The sequence below is a fragment of the Trichoderma atroviride genome, chromosome 7, assembly GCF_020647795.1.
Source record: "Trichoderma atroviride chromosome 7, complete sequence".
Taxonomy (NCBI): Eukaryota; Fungi; Ascomycota; class Sordariomycetes; order Hypocreales; family Hypocreaceae; genus Trichoderma; species Trichoderma atroviride.
This window is the reverse complement of record NC_089406.1, coordinates 3,177,118-3,196,902: the sequence shown is the minus strand read 5'-3', so window position 1 is coordinate 3,196,902 and position 19,785 is coordinate 3,177,118. Positions and strand designations below refer to the sequence as shown.

At 52.3% G+C, this 19,785-nt stretch overlaps 4 protein-coding genes across 4 annotated transcripts; 2 read left to right on the top strand and 2 right to left on the bottom strand.

Annotated features, from left to right (window-relative positions):
• Window positions 1–214: 214 nt before the first annotated feature.
• Window positions 215–3,472, top strand: TrAtP1_013045 (uncharacterized protein; the record flags this gene model as incomplete). The annotated part of the gene is made up of 1 exon (XM_014088700.2): window positions 215–3,472. One exon carries the CDS (start codon window positions 215–217, stop codon window positions 3,470–3,472), a length of 3,258 nt encoding a protein of 1,085 aa, XP_013944175.2.
• A 585-nt stretch (window positions 3,473–4,057) lies between these two features.
• TrAtP1_013044 (uncharacterized protein) lies at window positions 4,058–5,149 on the bottom strand (the record flags this gene model as incomplete). Its single annotated transcript, XM_014088699.2, has 1 exon — window positions 4,058–5,149. The coding sequence occupies one exon, from the start codon at window positions 5,147–5,149 to the stop codon at window positions 4,058–4,060; it is 1,092 nt and encodes a 363-aa protein (XP_013944174.2).
• Window positions 5,150–12,574: 7,425 nt separating this feature from the next.
• TrAtP1_013043 (uncharacterized protein) lies at window positions 12,575–13,870 on the top strand (the record flags this gene model as incomplete). The annotated part of the gene is made up of 4 exons (XM_014088697.2): window positions 12,575–12,704; window positions 12,761–13,029; window positions 13,284–13,424; window positions 13,520–13,870. 4 exons carry the CDS (start codon window positions 12,575–12,577, stop codon window positions 13,868–13,870), a joined length of 891 nt encoding a protein of 296 aa, XP_013944172.2.
• A 1,747-nt stretch (window positions 13,871–15,617) lies between these two features.
• TrAtP1_013041 (uncharacterized protein) lies at window positions 15,618–19,343 on the bottom strand. The gene is made up of 4 exons (XM_014088888.2): window positions 18,251–19,343; window positions 17,973–18,120; window positions 17,475–17,901; window positions 15,618–17,355 (listed from the first exon to the last, which is right to left on the bottom strand). Exons 1-4 carry the CDS (start codon window positions 18,291–18,293, stop codon window positions 16,435–16,437), a joined length of 1,539 nt encoding a protein of 512 aa, XP_013944363.1. The 5' UTR covers window positions 18,294–19,343; the 3' UTR covers window positions 15,618–16,434.
• Between the last annotated feature and the right edge of the window lie 442 nt (window positions 19,344–19,785).

Here is a 19,785-nt window from a genome sequence, read left to right as displayed (position 1 = left end):
GTGGATGCGATTCTGAAAAGTTGACGAGAGAAAGAGTACGGCAGCTTGGAAACGCGAGAGACCGAAGCCAAGAGCCACGATTGCGACAAGCCTGCGAGGGATCGACATGCCACGATGATATGATCGACAAAACGAACAAGGCAATCCAACTCTAGCGAAAACACCAAAAATCCATCTCGGGCAGCGAAGCGGAATCTCGAGGCGAAACCGATCAATGGCCGCGCTACCAGAGGCGATTCCTCGCCGACGCGCGCAGCCGCATCGCGCAACACCACGAATGGCGCTGCCTTTGCGCCGACTCTGGACCGCGGCGCTGCTCTTGGGCGCTCCGCTGGTGGCCTCTGCGCACAGCTTCCCTTATAACCCCACCCAGATCTTTACGCCCAGCGTGTGCTTCAACCAGAGCGCATGTCACGGGGCCGACGTGGCCTACATCTTCACCCAGGACAGCGACGACCATGTACAGTTCATGTCACTCAACATTTCGGGCTCGGTTGGCGCAGACACAAAGCTGAATCTTGTCTCGACGTTTTTGCCTTTCCTGGACGGCACCCAACCACCAAACACGGCGTTTGGCGCGGTAAGAACAGAAGATGGCTCGGTGCTGGCATATGTGGGAGCATGCGATAAGGGGCCAGGAGACGTTTGGACCTACGGGGAGGGAAGCGGTAACGCAACGTGGGCAAAGCAGGCGACCACATTGGGGAAATTGAAGCAGAGCGCGTCAAGAGGGCCATATTTCCTGGGAGGGACAATTGCGTTCTCGGCGACACTGGCCCCTTCGCTGGATGAGCCGACGATATATTCGTATGGCGGCATGTGCGATACGCCCTCGGACAACTCAACGGACTGGCAATCCGAGGCGGATTATACCACGAGTATGATGACTCTTACCCCAACCGACAGCAGCCCTTCGTCAAAGTCCTACGTCCAAGGCGTCGCGTCAAGCACCGGGCCTAAGACGCCCATTGCCGGATTTAGCCTCACCGCGTTGCAGAGCTCAATGAGCAACAACTCTGGCACCGTCACGCAGCAGACGGCGTACGTTGTCATCGGTGGCCATACCCAGCAGGCCTTTATCAACATGAGCACCGCTGCTGTGTGGAGTCTCCCCGAGGAATCCTGGTCCTATATCAATGTTCAGCAGCCAACCGACAACGCCGACGGCATAGATAGCAGATCTGGCCACACGGCCGTACTAGGCGCAAATGGACACTCGATTATCATCATGGGGGGCTGGGTCGGCGATGTAAACACCCCGGCGGATCCTCAACTTGTAGTGCTGGAGATGAGCGAAACATATAGCTCTTGGATGTGGACCGTGCCGAAACAGCAGCCCGATTTTGGAGGCAGTGGCATCTACGGGCACGGCGCGGCCATCTTGCCAGGAAACATCATGATGGCATATGGAGGGTGGCAGATTGGCGGCTCCAGCTCGTCCAGCAAGGTGAAGCGACAGTCCAGCGTCACCACCTCGCCGCAGTTCTTAAACTTGACCGACATGACTTGGTCAACGACGTACAACAATCCTTCGGCGGGCAAGGCCCCTGATAAAAGCCCAGGCGGCGGTTCCTCTAGCTCAACAAGTGATGCTGCCAAGTCAAAGATTCTGGGATTGAGCCTTGGGTTTGGCATCAGCGGCGGAGCCCTCCTCATCATCTTGGCCGTCACCGGCTGTTTCTGTTGGCGGAAGAGGCAGAGGAGAAGAGCTGCCCGCGAAGAGACCATTCGGGCCATGGCCCAGGACGCGAGCATGTTTGTCCACGATACGTCCGAGATGGCCCAGCGGGACGATAATTTCCCTTGGGGCTATCGCAGCTGGTACTCCAATGGGCCAGATCAGTATCAACTTGGCGGAGATGACCGGTCTCTCGGGTATGAGGGCATGCGCGGCTCTTATGGCGGCTATGCTCCGGTGGTACCTGGAGTTGCGAGAAAGCCAGTATCTCGGCAGCTTCGTGGCGGTTATATGCCGGCGAATGCCCAGAACAGCTTTATGCCTACTCCAGGCCAAATCCACCCCATCATGGAGGATGAAGAAGAAGACTTGGCTCAGCAGCGTGTCCATCCTAACGAGGTCACTACGCCCACGTCAGACGCATACTCTGATCCGTTCCTCACACCAACTGTTGCTGTAGCTTCAGGGGCTCTACCAGTGTTCCAACCACCGCCCCCTGGTCAAAGCACCGCTGATCCAAACCAAGATGGCTCATTCCAGCACGATCCAGACGTGCAAGATTGGGTTTCTGACGTTGACGCCGCCGATGCGATGTTGGCGAGATATAACAGCACACGCCAAGCTCAAGGCCGTGGAACGCCCATGAGGCGAAGCTCCCAGCGTTCGACTGGTATGCGGGAGGAGGAGCTCCGTACCGATTCAGCTCTATCAGAATCGAATCGCAGTGGAGGAGACGGCTTGGGACGATCCAGTTCTGGTCGATGGTCTGCTATTCTTACCAGTGCTTTTGGCGGTACGTCATCAGTCACCACAGAACCAGGCAAGCCAGGCAGCTCCTCTTCTAGCAGCTACAACACAGCGAAATCAGGATTTGGCGCCTTACAGGCAGAAGGCCCCAATCTGTTGCTCGGTCGATCAACGCCTCAAGACCCATTCGACGAAGACGAACCGCCTAGCTCACCGTCAAAATTCAAGCCTCGGAGGGATTGGCTGGGTTCTTTGAGACGCGTTTTCTCTGGAGCAGAGTCCAATTCGGGCGAATTATTATCTCCTAGGGACAGATCTCCTCAGAGAGAAATTTCGACGGATATGTTAAGCAACGATTATGAGACACCGCTCACGGCCATAGGCAGCGAGATTCTCCGAAGAAAACAGGGCCGCCAGGATTGGGAAGGTGCAGATGCTGGCAGTGCTGCAGGGAGAGAAAACGATTGGGATATTGAAAGAGCCGTGGAGAACCGCCTCGTGCAAGTCATGTTTACAGTTCCCAAAGAGCGTCTTCGTGTCGTAAATGGCGAGGATTTCGATGACGGAACAAGCACCGACGAAAGAATACCTCTCCATATGCCACAGACGGCGGAGCTCGTTGACATGGACAAGCGGTCATCGCAAGTCGAGCCTTCACTTCGCAGCGCCAGCAAACTCAGCTCTCATCTGGATGACGAAGGCGGAGGTGTACCTGTAGACGAGAGAGATCGCGACGACGGCTTCCTTAGGATCAACCAAGAGGATTTCGAGGAAAAAAGCGACCGGGACGACAGGAGTGAAAGACCGCTTTCTATCGCAACAGATGTGTCGTTTGCGCGATCAGCAAGCGTGTATACGGCTGAAGCCATGACGTTTGAGCGGCCCAAGACGAGAGTGCTGCAGATGGTTGATCGCTTCGAGAGTTTTGGCACCAACCATAATAGTAACGATAACAGTCCTTCGGTGAGCAGGGCAGGAACGCCAGGACTGCGGACCATCAAGAGCAAGAAGTCTATGCGGAGTCAGGAACAGCTTGGGCAGCATTAGCAAGGAAGAAAATGTAAAGGGGGGGGAAGACTGGCGAACAGGATATGATCTTTAAGATGGGGGGGGGATGAGGATTTCTTTTTCTTCTCTTTATCTATTGTTTATTAAGGGATATTCCAAGGGACATGTGTTGGGATATATGGATGGCTTGGAGACCATCTGGAGTTTTTACATACCACCCTCTCGTCTTTTTTTTTTTGGAAGTGTAGCTAACTGAGCGTTTTTGTGTATTTCGGCGAGTTAATGGTGCTGTTATTTGCATGTGTGTATATATATATATAGGTGGTCTTGCATGGAGAGATGGGAGGATGGATGGATGGGATGTATTTCGGGTGGTGGGCATGTATGTATGTGCGCATGAGTATATATACGAGTTATCTTGGGCATCATTCAAGCAAAAAATTGATCAAAAATTCCGTTAAATTCCAATCCTTTGCGTCTAATTCATTTCCAATACTGTCCTATGTAGTACTAGTATGTATGCATGTATATCCAAATCAATAAACGCCATGTCTCAGTAAAAGAATGCAAAAAAAACAAAAATCCAAGTCGCAGCAACCCGTCATCATGATACTATAGTCCCAATCATTGCCTCAGCCAGACATTCCACTCCAAAATCGTGCTAATCAGCTTCTTCCCCGGGAAATCAATAATCACCACGCCCACCCTCGCCTCGTCGACATTGCCCGACGCATCGTCGAGATACTGCCCCGTCATGTCATTCATGCCCTGAATCGTCCGATTCATCGGTCCGGCCGCGGCCTCGATGGGCAAGACGCCCACCGAAGCACTCGTGTGCGCCAGGTACAAGAAGCGGTTGTCGTCTGGGGCCAGGGCGGCGTTCTCCAGCGCGTCGCGGATGGCGGACCATTTCTCAGACAGGTGGTACACGTCCGGGATGATCCAGAGGTCCTCGAGGACCATTTCGGGGCCTTCCCACTGCAGGCCGTAGGGCCCGCCGCGGGAGTCAAAGTTTTGCAGGATGAAGACTTTGGAGCGTAGAGCGCCCAGCGTGGGGATGGGCGCTGCGAATTCGTACTTGTGGAGGTGCTTGTCGGACCCGGGCGCGGTGAGGGGCGCCGCGTAGTGGTGATAGTGGAAAGCGTCTTCAAAGGAGATGGTGTTGTGGCCAAGCGGGCTGCCCTCTTCCTTGAGCCGCATGATGATGGCCTCGGAAGGGTTCTCGTCCAGAAAGGCAAAGACATACAACAACACCTGCTCGTAGCTGAAGCCCGTGTATCCATCCGCGTGGTAGATGTGCAGCTCGTCGTCCCTCAGCCTCGCGCGGATATCCAGATAGCGCAGCCCGCTGTGCAGCTGCATGCTCAGGTTCCAGTTCTGGCACTGCAGCTGCTCGGACTCAATCTCGTACGTCATGGTGTCGTGCGTGCCGGGGATGCTGAGGCTGGTGATGCGCACGTCGTCGGGGATGGCGGCCATCCAGGCGGCGTGGTTGTCGTTGCCGGCGTCGAAGCTGTAGAGCGACTGGTAGCCGCGGTAGCAGGTCGCGCCGGCGGTGCAGGGCCCCGAGCCGAGGGAGACGAGCGCGTACAAGAGCGCCGTGGCGAGGAGGAGGATCACGGCCATGAGGCTGGAGGAGAGGCGGCGGCGGCGCGGGGGATGGAGATGAGGCTGGTGAGGGCCGAGGGCCTTGATGGGGAGTGATATTGCGCCCATGGTGACGGCGGTTTGTATGCGATGCGACACCGGCACTCGTTTCTATCGTTGCGTTGCCGATGGTGGTTGGTATCTCGTCTCGTCTCGTCTCGGTGTCCAATTGCAATGCAAGGATCGGAGTGCGCAAAGCAAGGAGGTCGTCCAGACACAACGGTCCGATCTATGGCAAACAGGCAGTGACCCGCATCGGATAAGTAATATCTGGGGTAATCAAGTCAGAGTTTAGTAACAGCACACACAGTAAGACAAGACAAACAAACCAGACACAGTAGATATAACCCAGACGGCCCAATTCGATATATACGCCAGCCAAGGCCAAAATGGTCGCTGTTGTTGTGGTCGCAAAAAAAAGGCAGAATCAGAGACGCAGACAAAGAAAAGGATGGTGATGATGCAATGCAAATGCGATGCGATGCGATGCGATGCGATGCGATGCCGTGCGATGCGATGCGATGCCGTGCGTAACCGGAAGATATTCTTAGCAGGCCGGCGCCGAAAATGCCCCGGGCAAATCACGGCAGTCCTGCAAATACAGTGCTATTGCTGCTAGGAATCACAGCAAGCCTTACTGGCTGTTGTATGTTATAACACCATTCGCCCAAGTAGTACAAGACAATAAATGAGATTTGATAAATTCAATAAAACCCACCCATGAATATCCTTGAGATGGTCTTGTCCTTGAATGCAATTCCAGCCATACATACCAAAACGTGCTCTTAGGCTTCAAGGTTCAAGCCAACCCATGACTTGCACCAATTCATCCCACGTGTGAGGCAGCACAGAGACAAGCCTCAAAATCAGCCACCGCCAAAAGCAAACCCTGTCAACTTCACCTCCAAAACTCCCAACTCGCATCACATCCATCAGAATTCAACTGACATCTTGACAAGAAAATACAGCACCACTTCGTATTGTCGTATTTACAGCCCAAGATTCTCTCAAGCATAAAAGGTACCCCCCCACATTTTCCCTTCAAGTCGACGGCCATTTTTTTCTTTTTTTAAATCAAAATCACCCCTGTGCCGTCTTCACGGTCCTATCAAACGTTACAAGAGTTCAGGATCGGCTTTTTCTGATTGAGAATCAAAGATCCAAATTGCTCAGCCTCAGTAATTATCAGATCTCACTCACTCAATCCCCCTTTTTTCTTCTCTCTCAGATTCCCGACCCTCCCTGTCATGCATCTCACAAAGGAAATCCTTCTTGAACAAGGGGATACGAGTCTCAACTCTCAATCCGGCAACTAATGTACGCGCCACTTTGGCCCGTCAACTGCCCTCATTAGCTCCAGTGTCAAACAACAGCAACTTCTTCTCCATCGGAGACCTGTAGCACTACTTACCGTAGTGGTAAATCCCGGGCCTCAGATGTGTCCATCTCAGCTGAACAGGCCCTTCTACCCACCGCGCTACCGCAAATTAGAGTAGACCCTCACCCTCGATATTCAAAAGCGGCTTCTCGTATTCGCGGGCGCTGATTTGGCGCGCGGCGCGAGGCAACTTCAGCCCCGAGATTCGCACAACTAAAAAAAATCAATACCATTTGCTGTCTTTTATGGGGGGGTCTCCCTGCTTTAGACTTTGCGCACGTTAGGGATGGACCCTGGAGCGGGCAAGCCTCGTCGGTGGATTCTATTGCTATGGCTTCATGGCAATAAGGGGAAAGCTCTCACATGAAGCTTTGAGCTATTGGAAGCTTCCCGTAGATTCGGCCGCGTTTGCAAGCTCAAGGGCCAAGCCACCGAGCACGAGTCGGACATGTACAGTAGGTATTGTACAAGTATGTGATCAAGAGGGGATGGAATCTCACCACCTCGGAAGCCAGGGGAGAATCGGAATATACAGACAAATCAAGAGAGTCAATATGACGGCTACTTGTCTCTGATGCGTTTGTCCCCAGCGCATACGATTATACCAACACTTTTCTTCTGTTATCCCAATTGGGTCCAATGAGCACGCACCCTCAGAACATTCATTGCCAGCTCACGGAAAGCCAAAAACCCAATGGAATCGACGGTTTGATACAGCAGCAGACAATAGACTGACTCGAGCCATTTGCTCCGGCTCAGTGGGCGCGCGCGTCTCGATTGGGGCTGCTCCATACTTTTAACAATCGTGGCCCGCCAGTCACGGAGCTTCATTTTAGCCTGTATCAGCAGCAGCAACGCTAACATGGTTCAGTGGGTAGACAGCACAGCTTTCCTGGAATCGAATCTTCCAATGGACCACTGTAGGCAGTCAATTGGTCACCGCAAGCAGAATGTGATGTGATGGTTCCAACAAGCGTGGCATGAAACGGTATGGAGCCATAACCCACCATACACAGCATCATAGATCACAATATGTAGAAGCATGGAGCTTGACCTCCATCTCGCACTTGTAGTATACGCGCGAGGGGAAAAAAATTCTCGATCCAAGTGGCTCAAGCGTCTGCTGTTCACATGGCAATTGGCAGTTGTCGGCCTCTGAAACACCCGGCGCGGTTGCTCCCAATAACAAGAGATCCATCTCTCTAGCTTGTCGATCATTTGTGACCTATAGATCGGCAAACACGGCGTCATCCTCTGACCTCAGATAGCCGAACAAGGTTCAATTTCATATGCTTTTGTTGAAAGCCGCGGTCCCTCTACCGACAACTTGCAAAACGTCGATGCGCCGGATATGATGAGATTTTGGCTGCTTCTTCTTCTCCCAAAATACTGCAACTTTTTGCCTTGGTGTATACGGGTGCCAAGCATCGAGAGCACTGGTGGTCCACCATGCCAGATTTAGGACAAGAATTTCGTCGTCAGACCCAAGAATTACCTATTCAATACATGGAATCACCTGCCGCATGCGCATAAACTCTCCACAGCGCACTCGAGTGAAGCGCATCGTATGATATGATTCGGCAGCGCGGTCCTAGGTCGACCGCTTATCAACGCCGATCAGCTCAAAGAGCCAACGCCGTGACATCCGGCATGGTCTTACTCGGAACAGGGTGAATTGGTCCACCGCCAAAACCAGAAATCCTGCAACATCCCATCTTTTTCCCTTTGCAAAGGCTGCGCGTATGGGGAGGCTGGTGAAGGAGGTTGGGATGAGGGGAAGACGAACCGTGGGGGCTGCCCATTATTGGCCAATGCAAGAGAGCAGCCCTCACAAAACAGGTTCCTGTCATGGACCTTTGTGGCTGTATGTAAGGACGCGTGGGTTGCGGGGGGGGGGCTCTTATGTTTATTTTGCCGAGACCTGGCCAACTGCTCGCAGATAGGACCTGCCGGGCGAATTTGAGACCACTGCGGGGAACAGATAGTATCGACATGTCGGTGGTTTTCACAAGTACACGACGCTCGTATGAGCATGGAGCTGCGATCCATGCTCTCTGCTAAGCCGAATGGTAAGGAAATGCGTCGTATCAAGCGGCTGACATAAGACGACGGCTGGACGGCATCCTTTGTCAACGTAGTTGCCTTTCTGGAAAAGCAATCGGTTTCATGGCTTTGTCAATCAAAATAAAGATCGATGGGGTCCACGAGCTGAGTGTGGCTCATCGGTGTGAGCGAAATCAAGGGCACCAGCGCGGGGTCAGTCTGTTTCCGATGCCACCAGCCAGAGTGCGCGGAATACGCGTGGATACGGAACACTTTCACGTCGCCTGTGACCGCCAAACAACAGCGGATTCAAGGCAGTTAAGAGTCTGGGGCAGTTGACAGCTGTGTCCGATGCATGTGTGTCGGGCGTTGCCTTTGAATCAGCGGAGCCATGTCCTCAAGTACGGGTGATGAGCTCGTACGGCTGCGCCCGTGTCAAATCGTGCTCGTCCGGAGTAGCAGGTACTTGTTGTCGATCCGAGTCGACAGGGGCAACGAGGCATCGTACTGTACTGTAGCAGCTGTAGCAGAAGGCGGCAGCGAAAAAGACAAGAACAAAGGCAACCGGGTCAGGCATGCGGTGCCACCATCCCCACTCCCAAGCAGAAGCCCCGGTCCCTGCTTTCCCGTGCATCCAAAATTATCATCGTCATGGACCGGTCCCGAGAAACTTTTTTTTTCTTTTTTGGCTTCCGGTGTGCGAGGCGAGAGAGAGGTGACAGAGCTTGGAGCGTTCCCCTGATCGTCCCAGAGCGGCCTTGGTCTGGCGGATCGCCATTGCAATCAACAGCGCGTCTGCCATCGGTCTCTGCGATTGTCTGTCAATTGCAATGGCGGCAATTGTCACCAGATCACGGCACCATCTCTCGATACTCGTGCTCTTGCTTATCTCTCGCGTTCTCCTGCTCTCCAACCGCGTGATCCCGTCCTCTTCGTATCGTCCATCAGTCGGACGAGGCTAGTCGTCCAGGCCAATCCATGATACATGCCCCGAGCGGCATAGCGCAGGCCGAAGCGAATGTGCGTGTGTGGGTGGGCACATGTCCGAGATGCAGCTCTGGATCCACGGCCGTCCAAATCGTCAAAGGAACGGCGACGTGCGCTGGGCTCTTGGGCGCCATTGGGCGGTTGAGCCACACTGGCCGTGGCCGAGGGTTACTAGCACGCTTTGCCGTACGAGCAGCAGCCCACACGCGGTCATCTTTTGTGCCTCGTATTCGACCACAGCACAGGGGTTTCGTATTGTTCGGTGCCGTGACCTCTGCAGCGAGCGAGCGGTATTCGCGGCCTGTGGCTCGGTGCGGACGGAGCCTGCGGTCCTTTGCGGTGCGGCTTCGGCAACTCGGTACGGAAAGATTGGCAGTTGATGTTGAGGTGTTTTTGTCTTTGCTCTCTGGCCATGGCGGAGATGGAGACTTGGGTATCGAGAACCCAGGTGTCCAAGGCGTGGCATCAACAGCCATGAATTGAATTGAATTCAGGCCTAGGCTGCTAGCTCCAGCGCTCACAGGGAGCTCTCCAATGTAACTTGCCTGGTTGGGACGCTGTCTGTGGCTCCTTGCCACCTCCTGCTATAAGCAACAGGCACTAGCCCCAGCACTAGCACTGCTGGCGCGGCGGTGCGAGTGCAGGTACCGGTACCTGTGCTGAAATTGAATGTTTTTCTGCTGCCGATTGCTTTGTTTAGGTGTTTTGGGACACGGGCGCTGCTGACGGTATGGACCGAAACTTGAGCGCCATCCATTGTCTTAGTATTCTGGGGCTCCGTAACAGCTAGCGGTCCAGAGTCGGTTGATGGACATTTCGATAGCTGCCGTGTCAGTCCAATACGGAATAGGCCACAGGATAGCAAAAGTTTCAATGTCAGCTAGGCGGGCCTCGTCGTGCCGTTTCAGTTGACGATGAAGAAGAGCTGAGGCTTGGATGCACATCAACGTGCCAGTGTCAAGCCACAAACCTTCCCGTTTGCTATCCGCAGCTCAGCCACAGGCACAGAGATACCTACACGCGGGTATTCATCCATATTTGTGAATGAATGATTGGTTTGTGATGCAATCCACTGCATGCATAAAGATTCTTATGCACGCTCTGCTTCTCTGTGCTCATCATCGCGTCATGGAATACCGGGCAGCTCAAGAGCCGTTCAAGTTTGTGTGTATCCCCGCAGGCAAGGTGGTTTCTACAGCCACAGCCTGATATAAATAAGTGTGGCTTGAGCCTGAACACTGGAACCGGCAATGATATCCCGTGCGAAATACGGTATCAGTAATAAACCTGCATCAACTATCGCCTCCCTTGCCTACTTTGTGCGTGTGTGTGTGCTACCCTTTTGCTTTAGCCAGTTGACGACGCTGCTAGCCAACATCGTCCATTGCTCCGGACAGGGCATTTGCGCGATGCTTTTAGCAAGATCGCTGCGCTCGATCGCAGACGGCGACCCAAAGCAGCTCCGGGCCAGCATCCCATGCCGCCAAAAACTGCGCACCCACTGTGGCTTGTCTTTGCGACCCTCCGCACGGCCTCTAGCGGCGCTGGCGTCTGGCTAGCCCGCTGGGCCAGATGCCGCCATCTGCTGCCCCGTGGCGCCCCAGTGACGCCATGGGCCAGGGGTATGCGACAGCCACGCAGGTAGCGGTACGGGCACCTATAGGCCCTGTTGACGCCTACAAGGAGCCATCCAGGTGCCGCCTCTCATGAAGACTATATGCAGATGCAGTACTAGAATGTGTGAGGATAGCAGTAGAGCATCGATGGTATCAACTAGGAATTCATCTTGTTTCTATCTCACATTGCAGTGCAGCAGTAGTCGCCTGCTGCTCCTCTCTCCGGCCATCACTTGGCCCTCAGGCCACCAGGATCACCCCGTAAAAAAAAAAAAAGGCCAGTCACTTGTCACTGCAGCGCTCGGACCTGATCTTCCCGGGGCCTGCTGTAAGGGAGCCTGTGCCCCAAAAAGGCCTGCAGCTGGGCCTTGTACCCGGTACTTGCCCTCCAGCCAACGCCAAAGACAGGCAAACCTCCATAATACCACCTCACTCTACTCTTTTTCCCTCTCTCTCTTTTTTCCCTCCTCATCTCCTCCTCTACCATCTACCATCTCCAACCTCCCCCTGGAGTCGTTCCTCTGCTTGACTGGCTGCATCTCCCCCTCCATCAGCAAACGCCCTCGCTGCCGCAGCCCTTCGCCTCTCGCCATCGCTTGTCAGCCACACCCAACTGCCAGCTTCTTGTTAATCATCTCCCGGAGTGGTTTGGCATCTGCCAGCAGAATAAAAGGCGGCCTCGGTAGTCTCTAGCTCAAGACATTTTACTCGTCTCCGCTTGCTAGCCGCCCATCTTATCCTCCTTTTTTTGGAGTCCTTTCTTTTTTTGTCTTTTATTTTCCTTTTTAATACTTGATTTCTGTTTGCGAAATCTTTTGGCCTTGGTACAGATCCCTATTGGGTAATACGAGCGGCCTCTCGAGTTTGCCACTTATTAATCTCGTCCGCCTTCTTCGGTGCTGCTTTGGATCTTTGCAACTGCTTGCAAACGCTTTTTACGGCCTGTTTGCGTTCGAGCCGCACATTCCAGTCGCCCTTGTCGCCAATCCCCCAAGATTTACGGCCTCGACGACAACGTCACGCTTGTTTACGAAGCATTCCAGTCTTCAGTTTCTAGGCCGTTGTCTCTGATTTGAACAACGCCCTCTCCGGCTTTTCAACCAAGACATCTCCCACACAATACTACTGCGCAATTTATTCAATAATATCGGTTTTGGGTACGATACCAAGAGCCGACCTTGGTGCTCTCGCATCTCGATTGTTGCGTCTCGGAGCGAGTCCAGCACTGGACGCGGCTTGAAAATCTGCCAGGAAAAGGCGGTTATGGCTTGTGTCTAAGAAGCCATTTGATCGACAAAAACATTGCAGGAAAGGTTAAAAAGGCAGAAGGAAAGATAAACAAAAGGGAAAGGAAGTCACGTCAACGACCGACCCTCAAGGGAAAGCGTGTTTCAAATTTGCATGGCTATCAAGTCTGCACCTTCGAGACCGATAATTTAACACCCATTCGACTCTTTTCAAATATTTACCATGGCCTCGTCAAGGAACAGTGGCCTGCAACAGGGCCATCTGGTTCTGCTGCTTCTGGCCTTTACAACATTGGTTTCTGCTATAGAAGTTAATGTTTGTGCCAGTTTCAACACGGCCCAGACGCCATTGAGTAAGTCGGCTTGTTATGGATAGAGCAACGAGACCAGTCATCTAACTCTTCAATAGACGTCAGTATATACCAAACCAACGGACTCTGTGGAGGGTTCTGTACAAGGAAAAATTACGCCTTCTCCATCACACAGCAAAACTCCTGCTGGTGCTCAAACTATTATCCCGACCAAGCCTCGGTTGTCGACACCAAAAAGTGCAATTTGCCTTGTCCAGCCTGGCAGCCAGAAGACTGCGGTGGACCTGGCTTGTTTGGCTATATTCTCTTGAACGAAGTTGCCCCATCTGGCACCAGCACGGCACCAGCAAGCTCAACAACAGCACAGGTAAGTTGAAATTTTGTTTGCGGCGGCGCACGCGTGTTATTGTCCACTGGGAATCAATCATGAAATGTACGGCACAAGAGCATCATTGGGAGGACTGGACGCACACTTTCTCGGCCTGGCCGCCACTTTTTGTAACGCCTCTTCTTTGTCAAAAGCCTGTTCTTCTGAGAAACCAGATGGGTTTGGAACGAAACCCCTGGGATTTCAGACGAACGTTGTGATTGTGACCAATAGTGTGACTAAGACTGGTGCAGAGCACAACGTCAACAACGTCCTCAACAACGTCCAGCTCCACAACAGCTTCCACCGCCGAGTCCACTTTCACCTCGGCGTCCTCCTCCACCTCCTCTTCCACATCAGAGACGTCGACTACTTCTTCGAGTAGCTCATCCTCTGTATGACTTGACTCCTGGACAGCTGTTCCGCCGCCAAACTATGAATGCTAACTTGACATACCGTGAGAGAGCAGAATAGCTAACGTGTTTTATAGTCGAGCTCCACGTCGTCGTCCTCCTCGTCCTCTGCCAGTACCACGCCCCCGCCCTCGTCGTCATCATCATCCGGTGGGCAGAGCTCCAGCAGCAGCGGCAGCAGTGGTCTTCCCCAGCAGACAGCGGACCCAAGCGGAGACCAATCCGGCACCACTTCCAAAAAGTCAAAGTCGGGGATTTCATCTGGTGCCATTGCTGGTATAGTGGTTGGCGTTGTAGGTGGTTTGGCGCTCATCGCTGCTGCCCTCTTCTTCTGGCTCCGGCGGAGAAGGCAGAATCAGGACGAATACAGAGATGACCCCAGCGTCCGGGGTAGCTCATCTGGTATGGTGGGATCAGTCCCCCCCTGAGATGAGCGTAAACGGCGGTTCTCCAGCTTCGCCGGTGTCTGCTGCCAACAGGAACAGCACAATCCAGATTGATCCTCGAATGGACCCCTTCAAGCAGGGTCTCTACATCCGTGGTAGCCACGAAAGTCTCAATACTCTACGAGATGATCACGACTATTCACGACGCATCCAGAGACCCCCGGTGCTTCGAGCCACGAATCCTGATCCTGAAGAGGCATAATAGGGAACCGATTGAATCTCCCTCTTTTTTTTTTTTTTTTTTTTTGGCTTGTTTGTTTTTCCATACACGCTCGATTTTCTGTTTATTGTCTTTCATCGCATTGGACAGGTCTTCTCTTTTCATTAGTTTCTTTTCCTTTTTTTGGTTTTTAGAAAGATCGGAGCGCCACGACAACTATATGAATATTTGCCGCTTCGGTTCGTACATGAGAAAAAAAAACAAAAGATTTTGGGGTCTTGTCGCCTTTCGAGATACCAGGATGGCGTTGGCAGCTTTCTGTTTTTAGGGAGAAGGGGGGGAACATAAGAGCAAGTAAAAGGGGGCCGCCAAGTTGGTGCCGTTGAGATTGAGATTCGAAACTCTTCATCACGAGACGAGACGACGGCCCATGAGCAGCGCTGGGGAGGACATTTACGCGTACCACGGTCACAACATGACACGATCGCATCATTCCTTATACTTGAATAATAATCACATCGCAGTCGTTTTGGATTTGAGGGAGGCAGCAAGCCGACATTGGCATAACTGGCTTGAGATAATGGAGTTTTTGGGCAGAGCGATGGCCGCGCATAGGGGACTCTGTGGCTAAAATTGGCTGGATAGCTGTACATATTGGAACATTGGGGAAGGAGTCCGAGCAGACATAACCGCGTATACGGCATGGCGGTGATTTCGGCAGCGGACATGGCGAGATTCGCCCAGCATATGAAGTGCTGAATAGAATATATTGCTTTTTGAATTGCGATGAGCGGTTTGTTTGAATTGGTTTTGTGACGAGCTTGTCGCTCGTTGAATATGGCAAGTCTGATTGATCGATAGCTAATCATGAAAGCGGCTTATCTGGCTGATGTTATTTTCATTGCTTGGTTATGTTTGTATGCTGTGAATGGCATTTATTGAGAAATTGTGTGTTTTTTACTGTGGTTAAGAGCCTTTTCTTATACGATAGACTGTCGCCACGATTTGCCATGAACTGTGAGGAAAAGAGCAAAGGCCAAATCTGTCAATAGGTACTCTTGAATGTTATCCTCACTTATAGTGCAGAGCTATTCGGTGGGTTTTCCTCGTCATCTCTACCAAAACGAAACAACAGCCAGATTATTGTATATGTCGATATAATTACGACGCAGAATCTCAATTACATTCCAGCAGTATTTCATATTTCTAAACCCCATGTGTAATTTATACTTTGGATCATATTTAACACTGCAATACTGTTTGACACCAAAGTCTGAACTATTTAGTCAATAGATGCTTGCATTGGGCATTTTCTGCAGGGTAAAACAACAGCACATAAAAACTGACGCATTTTACACCGCGGCCACGTAAATCAGACCAGTCATGGATGCAACCACGTTCATTCCTCAAGAACAAAAGAAAAGAGAGGAAAAAAAAAAAATACATTATTAGTTCAAAGTAAAGGGGAGAAAAAAAAAAGAGAAAGCAAACAAGGAAAAAAGAAAAGGCTTTCCGACGGAGACAGGATTCGAACCTGCGAGGCCGAAACCATATGATTTCTAGTCATACCCATTAACCACTCTGGCACTCCGCCTATCGGATCGCTTATAAGCCAGACGTCCAATAACTACCTATAGACTACAAGCCATTTGATCCAAACGCTTTCATCCATTCAGCTCCCACCAATCAAAAGATGCCCTCTTCCCATAGTTGTTCAATTTTCGCCATCGACTTTATAAATAGAAACATTTCCTCGTTTCTAGTCATGTCGTAATTGCAGGACAGCGCCACAACCAGGCTAGATAACGCCACTCCCACTGCCACTCCCTGTAACCGTTACATTCCAATCCAGTCGCTTGTAATCCGAAACAAACAGACAGCAAACAAGTCTTAAAATCCAAGTAGTTCAAAAAATTCTATTTCATCATGGCAAAACGCATCTGCCTTGTGTGTGTGTGAACAGTAACATTCTTTCTTTCTCATTCTCTTCCTCTCTTTCTGTCTCTCATCCTCCTCCCTCTCGTCTATGTACACTTGTCCTGCCTCGCTTACACATGGGCCGAACAATAGAAAAAAAAATCAAGAAGCAATTTAATATCCATAAATCAAAAAAAGCCATGATACCTCGCCTCTCCCCGTTGTCGGCGGAGGCTAAAAAAAGAGCATAATTGAAATCATGTCGAAAAATCAGATGCGAGAAATGTAAAAAAAAAAAAAAGACTTTCAGCCGCCGATTGCGCCCTTCCTACCGTTGGTATCGTAATTAAGACAGCCGTCATGATTTGTTATAAATAGTGATTGAGATTTCATCTTCCATTTTCATTTTTGTCGCATTTTTTAAGTTGGAAAGAGCTGTCAATCAATATTTTTTTCTCTCCTCTCTTCTTTATTGTTGTTGTCTCCAGTCTCCTTGGTAGGGCTCGGGTGGTCGCTGAGGACGTGATGGGGGCGACTGGTCATTGTATGTGTTGTTGGGGTTGTAGGGCGAATGTGTGCGCGATGCGCCGGCGTATGGAGGTGGGTCGTATTCGTAGGGTTGTTGATGTAGATGCTGTTGGCCGTACGCTGACGGCGGCGATGAGCCCATTGACTCGGGGTTGGGTTGCGCATCGTAAATCAGGCCGACTCTCTCCTCGCCGGTGGGAGACATGACTCCGCCACCGACGCCGTGATATGCTGTTGTCGTCGGGTCGTCGAAAGCGTGGTTGTATGAACCCTGGCCAGGCTTGGGCTCGTGGAGATTGCTCATGCTCAAGTTGTTTTCGTCGCTGGGGGCGCCGAGCTTGTAGCTGATGTCTTCCTTCCGCCTCTTGACACCGCACATGAGCCAGCGCATACCTCGTGTAAATGCCTTGACGAGATCCCACAGGTTCAGGGCATCCCACAGAGCACGCAGACCCAAGAAACCGCCACCATTGGGCAGAGAAGGCTTCTCCAGGCCAACGGTGCCCTTTGATGCATCGGGAGACGGGTAAAACGGTGCGCCAGCACCGCGACGATACACCTGATACGGGAAGGCCCAAATGTGCAGGATGGAGAAGATGGCCATTTCGATACAGAGGAGCATGGCTGGAATGCCGACTTTGAGATCAGGGTAGGCGAGGACTTTGTTCGGGTGGACAATTTTGAGTGTCGACGTGCCGACGGAAATGGCCAACGACTGCCAAAAGGACAGGAAAATGACGAGCTTGATGGCCAAGACCTTGATGAAGAGCTTGTGCTCGGCGAGGGGTTTGGCTAGCTGGATGTAAAACTGAATGAGGCAGTACATGGCAATGGTGACGGAAATGGCATTGATGGCAAGAGTCTGGAGGGTCCCAAAAGATGGTTATGTTAGCTCAATCCTTGGCTGTTGTTGCCCTTGCTTATATATGAAGAGTGTAGAGAGTATAGAGAGCATGAAAGCGATGTGATTGGTATGCTTACCCAGATGTGAGCAAAAATGGGAGAGTTTGAGCTCTCGCAGTAGCGGCCATAATGCTGTGTCAAGACGGCGGTGATGGTCATGGCGACTCGGATAAAGCAGTACTGATACACGCCAATCCAGACAATGTTGAACCAGGTAAGGCCGCTCTTGGGGGTGCGCCACGGGCCTCTTTGTCCGCCGCAGCACTTGGCAAACCAGTTGATGGGCAAGACCCAAGGCGCAATGGGGCGCAGATTCCTAAAAAACTCCTTTTGCGAGTGCAAGTCGGGCGCACAGTAGTGACATAGCAGGCCGAAAAAGGACGCAATGGCAAAGGCCTCGTAGCAGTCGGAGATGACGGAGAAGTAGGTGGCTTGGCGGTACCATTCGATCTGCATGTAGGAAGAAATGGCATAGACGGGGACCATGAAGAGGATACGGATGATGCTGCCGAGGATTGTTAGCCAGATTCATGCCGACACAAAGACCGCAAAGGCCCCATTCGCATCGCTTCTTACTGTCGTTGTTCTTTGGGTTGGGTGTAGTGCGAGGCGTGCATGAAGACGAGGTACAAGCTGAGCACAACGGCGATGAGCGTGCAGCCGGCGGCGATGACACGCGCGAGGTCGTGGAAATCAAGAGGGCCGACGATCTTGACTTCGGATACTGTTGCGACGTTAGCTTCATGGTCAAGTCACATCCAGCCCGTCGTGGCTCCCTGCGCCGGAGTCTGTCTCGTAGTGGCAGAAGCAAAGCCGTCGGGGAGTCGAGACGGGCATGGAGAGAGAAAACGTACTGCCCATCTCCTCGAGCGTCGAATTACACGTTAGATTCAGCATGGTGGCGGTTGCGTCATCAAGTGTTGTTTATCGTGTGTTTTTGTTGAAGCCCACCGGGGGCAATGGCCGACCAGACAGCCAGCAGAGAGGCGCGCGCGCAAATCGGATCGTCGCTGGTTCCGATCGTTGTTCTCGTCTGCCGCTCACTCCAGCTCTTGTGCGGTCGAACCTCGCTCGAGATTAAGAGCTGAAATTCTCGTGTCGTTAAATTGCGACGGTGAAAGAAGCGCAGTTTCGAACCGTCGTTTGTCAGCTAAATTCCCTCCCTCTTTGAGCTTCTCGATGCGGCGTCCTAGTCCGGGTCGTAGTTCGGCGGAAACACTGGGGCTGCTTTGAGATGGCTCGCCGTAAGTTGCAGCCTGTGGTCGAGAATTCTACGGGCCCACGGGGGAGAGCTACGTTTGTTTGTCCTTTTGGAATGCCAGACAAAGGGCGGAATGAGGCGTGTGTCGCGGACGCTCTGGCAGTGCTGGATACCAGTAGTTGGAAGCGTCCGGAGATGGAAAACAAAGACGACGAGGTGGAACGAGCGGATAGCGAAAGGAGAAGAAAGAAGAAGAGGAGAAGGAAAAAAAAGGAATGTTTGCCTGTGGATAAAGCAAGAATGAAGAGCGATCGACTGGACTAGAGAAATAAGAAATCAGACAAAAGTATGCATGGCAGGGATCCGGGAACAAGAGACGTCTGGGAGAAGAAAAAGCGAGAGGGAGAGGAGACTTGTAAATCCGGGCCAGGGGGGGTGCAGAATGATGAAGCGGGCTTGTACCGGTACGAGTGGCTGTCCGGGCGCTAACACGGAGGGTCGGTACAAGTGAGCGATGGGCTGTCTGGATAGCCGCTGCGGCAGGTGAATCGCTTCGACAGCGGTTCGTGGGCGGTGCTGGTGGCTGCGTTTGCCAGCGGGAGGGCGCCACAGCACGAGGCACCGGTGCTGGGCCAGGTACCGGTACGTCCAGGACAGCTACAGGCAGAGGGAGGTTCAGACACAGGCACAGGCACCCCGGGTTATAGTGCGTAGGGGTTCACTTCTCATGCGTTGGCTGTTCACTGCAGGACCCATGCCACGTTGCTCTTCTGCAGCGGCCACAGATTCTATTTACATCGTATCGAGTCAGCCACAGCCACGGCCACGGCCAAAGCAAACCCGCCACTAAAAAGCTCACAGCACGCCCAAAACAGAAACCCAATTCAAGCCCCTCCCATGCAGCAACAGCAAAGAAAAAAAGTCACATTGACGCCTTGCATGCTTGCGTGCGCGTGTCGCCGCTAGTGCTGCGGATTTGGTGTGGCAGGGGGGGGGCTGAGCCGCCGTGGTGGGAGGTCACTTGGAGCAGTCGCGCCGTTTTGCTGTTTCAGAGCTCCGTTTGCAGTGCGAGTTCTGCGGTTACAGAGACGGTTGAAACGTGAATGGCAGGCGGCAGCAGAGCAGTACCTGTACAAGCCGGCAGCTTCGTCATCATGCATGGAAACTCTATGGATTCGAGCTGTTCAA